At 40.3% G+C, this 12,370-nt stretch overlaps 1 protein-coding gene across 1 annotated transcript in view; it reads left to right on the top strand.

Moving 5' to 3' along the window:
* The first annotated feature begins 7,780 nt into the window (after positions 1–7,780).
* LOC126260896 (uncharacterized) overlaps positions 7,781–12,370 on the top strand; it is a 38,841-nt gene continuing 34,251 nt past the window's right edge. Inside the window, exon 1 of the mRNA XM_049958348.1 lies at positions 7,781–7,915. Within this exon, the coding sequence (XP_049814305.1) occupies positions 7,877–7,915 (39 nt within the window). The 5' untranslated portion in view covers positions 7,781–7,876. The remainder of the gene's footprint in view (positions 7,916–12,370) is intronic.

Below are 12,370 nucleotides of genomic sequence, written 5' to 3'. Positions count from 1 at the left end.
CTATGTGTGTTTGTTGCACATTAAGCTAACAGAATATCATAAGATTAAATTTTAGCACAAGAAATTATGACCATAAAAAAATTCATGATCATTCTTTATTGAACAGCCCTCGTATATCTTGTGGTGTGGGAATTCTATGGTATGCATTGAATTGGTAATGGAGTCTGTATATCTTAATGCCAACATAAAATGGGGTTCCAGTACTGGAGGTCCGGGGAAAGGTTGAAATGAAACACAAACACTGGAACTCTTTGCAACTTAATTGTGTAAGAGTACAAATGGAACAAAGATGAATCAAAATCAACTGCTGTTTTTCAAACTAATCCCCTAGTGCATCCACACAGTGTTCACAATGACTGAGATGGTGCTGAATGTCATCGGCATTGCCATCAGTGTGATCCACCGCCAAAAAACCATGAGGATATCCACCGTGTTTCCAAAGTGTCTCCCATTCAATGGTTTCTTCAGTTTTGGAATGAGGTCAAAGTCGCACGCATGGAGATCTGGTAAGTAGGATGGGTGGAGGAGGATTTCCCATCCCCACCATTGTACACAATTTTTATGAGGTCTGCAATGTGGGCTGTAGCGTTATCGTGGAGTATGACTGCATTATCCAGCAGTGTTGGATGTGTACTTTGCAGATGTAGTACTGGGCATTGGGTGTGGCCTTCCCTAACAGGGTGACACTCCAGAACACCATGGTCATCATACACCAGAATGAGAACGACCTTCATTGGTGATGGCTCATGCCCAGGTTTCATCACTCACAACAGTGTGGTTTAGCTGCTCAATCCCTTCCCACTCAAATTGCTCCATGTTGATTTGGCTGGTCTCATATTACGTCCTCTTCTGCAGCTCTGTTAACTGAAACTGAATCCATTTTGAACACTTCTTGCACACCTTCAAGTCCTGCCATAGAGTGGGGAACATAGTTGCCCTTGACAGACCCGCCCCGGCCATTAATTTCTGCATTGTTCAGTGTCAGTCCTCTGTTAACAACTGTTGCATAACAGCCATGTACGGGTCAGTATGGGCTGAGGTGGACCGCCCACTTTGCGGTGAGTCTGTTGCTGCTGCCCATCCATGTCAGAAAGCCACCACCCAAAATGCAAATGTTCGATAGGGCAATGCCCTGTCACCCACAGTGGCTTATAGTTCCACATGATACTAAGTAGCATTTCTACCAGTGGGAAAGGCTATTTCTTGTATGCCCATTGTTTCACTCTGCTTACATCCATCTTGTAGCACAGCTGAGCTCAAACGGAATGTTTCAGGCACTGATACTGAGCCACCCTCCCATGTGGTCGGAATCTGTCTGTTGAAGTGTGCATTTCATTTCAACCTTTCCTGTGAGCTCCTGTAGTGGAACCCCATTTTATGTTGGCATTCAGATACAGATTCCCGTACCAGTGCAGTGAACACCATAGAATTCCCACATTGTCAAATTGTGGCAAGATATACCATAGTTGCTATGACTTTCAAACATGTTTACTGTGATTATGGTGGTGCCACTTCCTTGTATGATACACCATAATTGCCACAACTTGTGGAACGACCCTTGTAATTTAAAGCTGGTACCTAAGATTTTGTAAGTAGGCTTTCTTGGGATAGTGTAAATCTATGAGAACGAAGTCTTCCGCAACAGCATTGATATGTAAAACATTCTTGGTCATCAATTCGGGATAAAATCTTGAGCTTTCGAAGACAGTCTCTTTCATCAACATCAGGAGCAACTGGCTGTCTTTGCTGCTGCTGTGGTGGCCTTTTATAGCCCAAGGACAGCTTCTGATTCATCAGTAAACACTTCTGGGCTAAATTGCCTGGTCGATCTGTAGAACTTCTTCTCCCTGATGTTTCGTTCTCAACTACGGAGAAAATCTTCCGAGGTGAGTCGATGACTGGCTGCTAGGAGCTGGGGCCGCCGCTTATATGGAGATCTTAGAGGGCGCCACCGCACGTCACGTGGCGTCGATGTGTAGCTATCTCTGGCTATCGTCTGTTCTCTCGATTGCAGGCAATCAATTGTCACGTGATTGATGCAACGTCGACCGCCATATCTTGTCCAATTTTAATCCTTCTTCTTTACGATTAAAATTGTATTGATGATTGTGGATTTCAGTTGCCTCTCTATACATACATGTATAATAATGCGACGTCCTCACTAGCACGCTTGTCTCACCAAATTTTATTTCGTGATCTCCATCCTTAAAAACATGTTCCGCTACTGCTGATTTGTCGATATGTCCCAAGCGACAGTTTCTTTTGTGCTCCGTCAAACGTGTATTGATGCTTCTTTTTGTAGTTCCTATGTAAACCCTGCCACAACTACACGGAATTTTATATACCCCTTGGATGGCTAGGGGGTGACGAGCTTCTTTTGTTGATCTTAGGCATTCACTAATTTTCTTAGTAGGTCTGAAAATAGTCTCCACCTGAAACTTGGCTAGTACTTTCCCAGTGCAATCCGTGATGTTATGGATGAACAGAAGAAATACTTTTCCAGCTGATGGTTGTTGCTGTCTCCTATTTTTAGGCATTTTTCTACTTGGGTGAAGTGCTCGGTTAATCTCGTTTTTCGTATAACCATTTTTCGCTAAAGCCATTCGTAAATGATTTAGTTCTTCTTGTAAGTAGCCTGGTTCACAAATATTATTGGCCCTATCCACTAGTGTTTTTAAGGATGGAGATCACAAAATAAAATTTGGTGAGACAAGCGTGCTAGCGAGGACGTCACATTATTATACACATATGTATAGAGAGGCAATTGAAATACACAAACATCAATACAATTTTAATCGTAAAGGAGGAGGATTAAAATTGGACAAGATATGGCAGTCGACGTTGCGTCAATCACGTGACAATCGATTGCCTGCAATCGAGAGAACAGACGATAGCCAGAGATAGCTACACATCGACGCCACGTGACGTGCGGTGGCGTCCTCCAAGATCTCCATATAAGTGGCGGCTCCAGCTCCTAGCAGCCAGTCGTCGACTCACCTCGGAAGATGTTCTCCGTAGTTCAGAACGAAACGTCAGGGAGAAGAAGTTCTACAGATCGACCACGGCAATTTAGCCTGGAAGTGTTTACTGATGAAGACGCCGGCCGTGAAAGCCTACATGGGAAGCTTCTGATTCGTTGACTATTTACATACTGCTGTTGCAGACAGTGTCAGTGTCCATGCTGGTGGTGCCACCACTTCTGTGGCAAAGTAAACACTGCAAAGAATGCCTCTGCTGCTTCTCTGCATTGAGCGCTTGTACCCATGCAGTGCTCAGGTAATATCTACTAACATGATTAAAGTTCTTCTCACTCATTCTTATTTCAACAGCCTCCTTAATGACAGAATCCCAGTATGTGGAGGCATGGGACAAAATTTTTATTTCATCAAACAGTATTTTATGTTTGTTAGTGAGGCTGTGCTCTGCAGTTGCCGATTTCTCTAGTTCTCTTATTTTTAATATGCCATTGGTATTCTGCACAGTGGTCAGAAACAGTATGAATGGCCTGACCTATGTAATTGCTTCCACACTCACAGGGGATATTATAAATTTCAGGAACCCTGAAGCCGAGACTGCCCTTAACAGGGTGCATCATTTCCTTAATTTTCTTAGGACGACGAAAAATCGTTCTTATACCCTGTCTACCCAGGACTCTTCCTATTTTACTGGATATAGTGCCACAAAAAGGAAGAACTGCAATCAGTGGTTCATCCTGTGAGTGTGCAGCATTTTCACATTTCCCTTTCTTGGATAATGCTGCCTTTATATCGCACGCACTGTAGCCATTTTTTCGGAATATGTACTTCAGATGGTTAATTTAGGACTTCAAGTGCTCCTCATCAGAAACAGTTTTTGCTCTACATGTCCAAAATGGCTCTCTTCTGAACAAACTCGGTGCATTAAGATATAAATTGGTATGTGTCTGTTTGCGGTACACAGAGTGGCTAATACACCCGTTCGCCTGTCATCGTACTGAAACTTCTAAGAATGGCAACATCCCTTGCTATCTCGACAGTGAACCAGATGTTTGGATGTATGCTGTTCACGTGTTCCACGACAGCTTCTGTGCTGTATTGCCAGACCATAAATGTACCGTCAACGTAACGATAAAATAAGGATGTACAGAGGGGAGCCAAATTTAATGCACATTCTTCAAAATTCTCCATAAAAAAGTTAGCCAATGATGGAGACTACGGAGAGCCCATCGCCATACTGTCCATCATTTCATAAAATTGACACCGTCTGTGACAGCAGTACTAATTGCTGACCAATCAGAAGCCATCCATGGGCTATATAAGGCACCACAACAGCAGTGAAGACAGTCAGTTGCTACTGACGATGACAATGGAGGCTCTCATCGAAAGCTCAAGATTTTATCCCAAACTGATGCAGCAAGAAAACCTGGAATGTTTTACATAGAAAGTGCATCTTTTTAGACTGCCAGTTCAGTTTCTTCAGAGTCTCTGTAAGACTCTCCCATGGGTCCAACAGAACTATGACCTTTCGTGCTGCCCTTCTCTGTATGTGTTTAATATTCCCTGTTAGCCCTGTTTTGGTATGGGTCTCGCACACTTGAGCAGTATTCTAGGATGGGTTGGTGATGAGTGATTTGCAAGCAATCTTCTTTGTAGCCTGATTGCATTTCTTCAGTATTCCACCAATAAACTGATGTCTGCCACCTGCTTTACCCATAGCTGAACCTATGTGATCATTCTATTTCACGTCTCTGCGAAGTGTTCCACTGAGTATTCGTATGAGTTAACTGATTCCATGAGCCAAAGGCCTTCCTGCAGTGGCAACACTGGTTCCCATCACATCACCGAAATTAAGCATTGTTGGGCTTGGTTAGCAGGTGGTTGGGTTACTGTCTGGGTCTGCCAAGTGCTGTTGGCAAGCAGGGTGCACTCAGCCCTTGAGGCCAATTGAGGAGCTACTTGAGTAGTGATGCCAATCATGAAAACTGACAACAGTTGGTATAGCGCTGTGCAGACCACATGCACTCCGTATCTGCATCTGGTGACACCTAAGGACTGAGGATGACATGGCGGCCAGCCGATACTATTAGGCCTTTAAGGCCTGTTTGAACGGTATTTTGTTTGTAAGTGATTCCATCTGACTCATTGGCGTTACAGCCATAGGGTACTACTTTTCATTTTGTAAAGTGCAAGATTTTACATTTCTCAATAATTAAAACAAGTTGCCAATCTTTGCCCTACTTTGAAATCTTATCAAGATCTGTCTGTATATTTATGCATCTTGTTCAGACAATACTTCATTATAAATAACTGCATCATCTGTGAAAAGTCTAAGGTTACTATTAATGTTGCCCACAAGGTCATTAATATACAACGTGAATAGCAAGGGATCCAAAAAACTTCACTTTAGGTCATTGGAGCAATAAAGCATTCTATGTGATTGCAAAAAGGCAAAAATCATTCCAGTTTTCAAGAAGGGTTATCGAAGACATAACAAGTAACTGCACTGATGAGCTAAAACACTAAAATAATTTTCCACCCCAAGTTTAAATGCCCTATTGGTAGTGGTGTGGCACGTGATGTGGTAAGGGAAGTTTATAAGCAAACCAGAGAACAATGGGGAATTATTCTAATGCTGATACAATCCCTAAATATTGAAATCAACTGACATGTGACTTTGAAAAGGGAATGTTGCTTTGGCCCCCCATGGAAATGAGCATCCCAGAAATAGAGAAGCTGGTTGGCTTTTTGCATGCTACTGCTGTGAGCATCTATGAATCATGGCTGAAGGCTGGTAAAACCACGAATAGGTGATTGTGTTGGGACATTCACTGTCATCACAGAATAAAGATATCGGAGGCTTGCTCATCTCTTCTTTCGTTGGTCCATTCCATTCATGCCATTCCCACTTGTGCTACATTCGTCTGTTATTTTACAGCTTCTTCAGTCATGATGATGAAACTAAGAGCTTTAGAGATGTATAATGAAATGAATTTGTAGAAATAAAAAGAAATTTTGTGTTAGTTTTGGCAATTGTGATAAAGTTGGTAAAAATTAGATATCTTCATGTGGATTGCATTTCATGCTGTGTTTACCACCTAACACTACTTAAAGATCACGTTAATTCTATAATCTGTAATTAAGTACACATAAAATTATTAATGAAATCTCACATATAAAATATCAAATTAATTCCATCGTGCTTTTTTAGAGTAAAGAATCATACATTAATAAATTCTAAATTACTTAAATGTATGCTTCTGACCATACTTTTTTTCCCCCCTTTTTTCAGTGGTTGTTGTTCATGTTAAGTATATTGTGTGGTCCATAAATACTCATCTCATGGCACACCCTAGCTGTAAAACATGTTAGGAAATGATCTGTGGCAGATATGACAACAGAGTACATGCTGGTGCAGGCACAAGTGTTCTGGAGCACACTGTTCAGCGTTGTTGAGCATGGGGCTCTGCAGCAGATGGCCCCTGAGTGTTCCCATGTTGACACACTTTGCCAGTTAAGACCATGTTGACACACTTTGCTAGTTAAGACCGTAGTGGGCATGGGATCATCAAAATAGAACAGTGGACCAGTGGAAATGTGTCACCTGGTTGGGTGAATCTCATAATTTTTTTTTTTTTTTTAATTGCAGTTGATGGCTCCATCCGCACACACCATCATCCAGGCAAACACTTGCTTGAAACAAGTACCATGCCGTGCATGCTGGCTGATAGGGCTTCTTGTAATAATCAAAGGCATTAAGACAGCTGTTGCATATGTAAACGTTATTGTGGACCACTTGCGTCCCTTCATATTTGATGTCTTCCCTGACAGCGATCGCATCTTCCAGCAGGATACCTGTCCTTGTCAGAAGGCTAGAATTGTGCTAAAGTGGTTTGAGTAGCATGATAGCGAACTCACAATCATGTCATGGCCACCAAATTCACGTGATCTGAAAGCTGTGTTAGAGTCCTGGGACTCTTTAATTGGGTGCCAGTTCCTTGTCCACAAATAACCAGCCTGTAAATGTATTGGAACTGCATGACCTGTGCTGACACATCTGGTAGGCTACCACATTCTTTTGGAAACCTTACAAGGACTTACCCAATCCAAGCCACACAAAATTTCTGCTGTACTGGAATTTCCAAAGGTGGACCGATGCACTATTAAGTGGGTAGTCAAAATGTTTAGACTTATTAGGTTACGAGTTTATGCTGCTGACATCAATCTTTTGTGGAATAATGACACATGCTTTAAGCTGCTGTATTATGTATGACTTTCATGGGAACCAAAAATCTCCTGTATGGATGAATATAAATTCTGCAAATGATACTCTTGCGAAACTCGGCTTAGTCTCTTTTTTTCCATTTGAGCCAAAGGGCAGTGGATAAGTGTCTGATGTGGTGTGATGGGATGTACTTTTTGTTGCAGTTGGTCCATAGTGAGGAAATCATACAGGATGTAGAACATGTCATAAAAACAAAAATACACAATAAATATTCACAGTGAAAAACAAATGTGCTAATGTACTTTCCATAGATCCGATCCCTAGTGAATGGATTGTCATGGATGTGGAATGAGACAAAAAAATTTTAATTTTCTTCATTTGGAAGGTAATAATAAATACTAAATATAAAATCATTTTACAACACTTATTTACAATGATCACATTGAAGTACAAAATTTGTACAGTATTCAGATTGTTCTAATAACCAGATTATTTGATATTATTAGTCTCTCTCTCTCTCTCTCTCTCTCTCTCTCTCTCTCTCTCTCTCTCTCTCTCTCTCACACACACACACACACACACACACACAGCTTGTGGTCTCGCTTCCCAAGCACAGGGTCCCGGAAGGCAACAGCAAACCACCCCCATCAGGACCTTGCCTTGTATATTATTGAAAATGTGCGTTTCTGAACAATGGACTCCATTTTGGATTAAAGTAAGTGACTTTATATCTTTGTAAGGCAATTCTTATTTTTAGTATTGATAACGTGAACTGAGATGTTGGTTTAAAAGAGAGAGATTTTAATTGCAACTTTCATAAGCAATAAATATATTGAGAAGCAGTAGTTAATATCCTTAGTTCTCTTTAACAGGCCTCTGCAGGATAGAACTCACACCATAAATAATTCTTGTTATGTGTTTTTGGACCTGGAAAACTTTTTACTTTGATTGACGAGTTAAAAAATAATCCCATATGACATAGTGGAATGAAAGTAAGCATAGTATTCCAGTTCTTTTCATTTTTATATCCCCTATGTCTGACAGCATTCGCATTGCAGATAGCAATCTGTTTAGGTGCTTCAGCAATGCTGCAGCATACTGCTCCTGGCTGAATTTGCTATCTAGCTGTAATCCCAAGAATTCAACAGAGCCTACTTCTTTTGTCTGTTTCTCATTGTATTTTAGTCATGTACTGGTCAGAAACATCTTAAAAGTTCTGAACTGCATGTAGTGTGTTTTTTCAAAGTTTAGTGACAGGCTTAGCTAGGAAACATTTAATAAGGTCCATGAAAATTTCATTAACTGATCTCTCTAAGACTGGACTTTATTTGCTGTTTATTGCAATGTTTTTATCATAATGAAACAAACTTGACATTTGGTAATGTTACTGATGAAAGGTCATTGATATACAGACGAAAAAATAAGGACCCTAAGGTGGAACCTTGTGGGACACCGCATGTAACTGGATGATGCCCAATAGCTTAATATATGCCTCTTTCCTAATGGCACACTTTGTTTCTGTCAGATATACAGGATTTGAACCATTTTGCATAATTTCTACCATAATATCCTAATTTACTTAAAAGAATATTGTGATTTACATAGTCAAGTGCCTCTGACAGATCACAAAATATACCAGTAGCCTGTAATTTACTGTCTAATGAATTAAGCTGCTGCTGTGTTCTTTGGCTTATGGAAGGCATTAGATACACTTAAACAGTCATTTAGTTTACAAAATACGTACTTACGTGATGTACTGAAGACGTCCCACAAATGGAACACAGTATATTGCCCTTAATGGGAAGATATTGTTAACATAGAGGTAATACCCCAACAGTCATGTAAAACTGTGAATTGTTCATGATCAATGTAAATGTCCCGGAGAATAATGTGGACTCCATGAGGCTGTTCGTGGTCAGTAGTGTTTGATATATTTCACAAAGTGAGAAAATTATAGTGCATTTAGAAATACTTTGAGGATGCACTTGGTGCGGGGACTGATGGTTGACCCCCAGCACAAACACATGTAGTGGGCTAAAGTGCACTTGCAGTGTCAGTGGCTCGTCTCACGTACTGATGTTGACAATTGATGACATTGGCTGTAGCCAGTCAGGTGATAATATACGGTAGCCCATGAGAATCGCTGAATCTGATTTCTTTTGGCAGTTGATATGAATTGATTATTATTATTATTATTATTATTATTATTATTATTATTATCTGGTGAGCACCAGAATAACTTTTACTGATCTGGTTATTATGAATTTTCAGGTTGATTACTAATTTACACATAGAGGAATGGAGGGGGTAAGGGGCACTAGATGTGTTGACAGACTGATCTGTAGGGTAGCCCAAGGCCAAGACTAGGTGGAAAAGTGACAATCTGCTTGTGAGTTGGGGAAGCCAGTGAATCTGAATACGAAAAAATGTTTGCTGTAATAGATTTGTGTGTAGCGTAGCCTGAGATATACCTTTGTCATTGCAATAATCTGCTTCTATGTCTTACTTCAGATTTTGCTGAAAATGGTGACAATGTGATTAAATTTTACTGCAAAACACCAGCTAACTTTATTTTCGAGTCATAGAAAATTATGAACAGGCATTCTGATTCACTGCTGTCGACAGACTCAAGAGTTGTCAGATTCAGTTCCCATTATTGATCATGGTGGTAGTTACCAACATAAGCACACAACGCAACAGCTGCTGAAACTGAGTGCACTTTTAGCCAAGTATTGAATTGCACATAAATAGGCAGAATGACTATTACTGTTTGATTACATGAATGAGAATCACATTGAAAATAACAACTGTTAAATGTTCAGGAAGATGTGCTTAGCACAGTTTATAGATAATGGCCACATAAAACTTGGGGGAAAGCTATAGGGAAGTTGAGAGATTCATTTGAAGAGTCAGAGGGAAGAAAATTCAGCCACAAAGTAGGTAGCTCAGAAAATCCTTATTAAAGTTATCCTGGAGTATTGCTCTACAGTTTAGGACCGTTTCAGATAGGGTTAATAGAGGATAGAGAAGATACAGAGCAGAACACAATATCATGTAGTATTAAATCTCAGATTTGTTCAGTAGGCATATCATATTCATTTAGTAAGCTCAGTAGTGTCATGGAGGTGCTCATTCAATCTCTGTAGCAGACACATTGTGCATCATGAAAAAGTTTACTGTTAAAATTCCTTGACTTTACATTCGAAGAAGTACCAAGTAACGTATTACTGATTCTTCCTTCCACACACCTAACAAACTACCATGTGTTCCAAGTAGAGAAATTTGAGCTCATACCGAGGCTTCTTATCAGTCATTTTTCTTATACACTGTATACTAATGGAAGGGGATATGGGCACTGTCACCTGTTTTAAGCACTCTTGTAAATGAAACTTCCTGGTTTTAATCTTAAAACTGTGTGCCAGACCGAGATTGGAACTTGGAACCTTTGCCTTGGGCAAGTGCTCTTCCAGCTGAGCTACCCAAGTAAGACTCACGACTCATCCTCAAAGTTTTACTCCTGCCAGTACCTTGTTTCCTACCTTCCAAATTCACAGAAGCTCTCCTGTGAAACTTGCAGAACTAGCAATCCTGGAAGAAAGGATATTGTGGAGACGTGGCTTTGCCACAGCCTGGGGGATGTTTCCAGAATGAAATTTTCACTCTGCAGCAGTGTGTGCACGATATGCATATTAAAACTGTGTGCCGGACCGAGATTCAAACTTCAGACTTCTGCCTTTCGCAACCAACTGAGCTACCCAGGCATGGATGGACAGGTCGTGAGTCCACTTGGGTAGCTCAGTTGGTAGAGCACTTGCCTGCGAAAGGCAAGGGTCCTTTGTTCGAGTCTGTCTGGCACACGGTTTTAAGCTGCCAGGAAGTTTCACATCGGTGCAGAATCTGCTGGAGAGTGAAAATTTCATTCTACTCTTGTACCTCTTTACTTCTCTCTCCCACTACCATCTGATGGACTCTAATGTGTTAAAAGTTCTCTTCACATCAATACATATACAAACATGTTCATATAGGCACTTGAAAATCTTGTTCATGGATGCAGGCCAATCAGTTGCAGCCAAACTGGTTGCATGCTTTATATGTGGTTAAGTTCATTAGTTTGTTCATCAGCAAGTGTGAACCATTGAAGGATGAACATCAGTATGTCTTTGCCCATCCTTCATGTCACCAGATAAAACAATCAGACATTGGGTGCAGCGTGTTCATGTTGGACTGACGAGTACACAGTGAACCCACTTGATAATTTTCTGTACAGAAGTTATTTGTCAGAGAACTAATATGCCAAAAATGGTGGTGATCACTTGATTGCTTACAAGAGCAGCAAAGAATTCATCTGTGGACATTCTGGAAGTATCCAGTGTAAGTTTTGAAAATTTACTCCTGTGTGTGGTTGGGACATAATGATCCATGAGCATTTATCTGCAGTAACTGTCAACAATCTAAAATACATTGTTTCTTCTTTGTCAGAATATAGTGACCCTCCATGTGACAATAACTTGTTGAGACTGAGCATCTTGAACAAATTATATGTATCAAAGATGAGTTTGGAACAAAATTCTGCACAGATTATTGATTTCTCATCCATAAATATTTCAGACGTAGCATAGACTTTGCTCAGTCATTACACTCATTCTGGTGGATGGTTTCTCCACTACTGGCAAACCCTCTGATCCAATTATTCAGATTCTTTTGCAATAGTGCTCTATGCAGATTCTTTAGCAATAGTGCTCTATGCAGATTCTTTAGCAATAGTGCTCTTTCAGTACATGCTGCACTTAATTATTAGTCTCATGTTCATATATTTCAGTATTTCCCTGCACAAAATCCAGAAGTTCATCTTTCTGCTTGAAAGTTGCCTTTCATTTTGCTTGCATTCTTCTGCAATTCACATTTACTACACATTTTCTCCACCTTCCATCTTGTCAGGTCATGAAATACTGATATCAGTAAATTAACAAGCAGTGATTACAAATAATTTTGGGGTAACTGTTGTACATTTGGAGGAGAATTTACCAAGGAAACACAAACCTCATCAGAGATCATTTTTTATCAAAGAATGTTGGTAATTTGGTTACAGACATTATCAATGTCAATTGTGCAAGGGAAGCTACAGTTCTCTTGCTCCTCTTCTGCCAAGCACATCTACAATAGCAACTGA

Source organism: Schistocerca nitens, chromosome 5 (assembly GCF_023898315.1).
Source record: "Schistocerca nitens isolate TAMUIC-IGC-003100 chromosome 5, iqSchNite1.1, whole genome shotgun sequence".
Lineage (NCBI taxonomy): Eukaryota > Metazoa > Arthropoda > Insecta > Orthoptera > Acrididae > Schistocerca > Schistocerca nitens.
The sequence above is the reverse complement of the archived record's forward strand: the minus strand, read 5'-3'. Positions and strand labels throughout refer to the sequence as shown.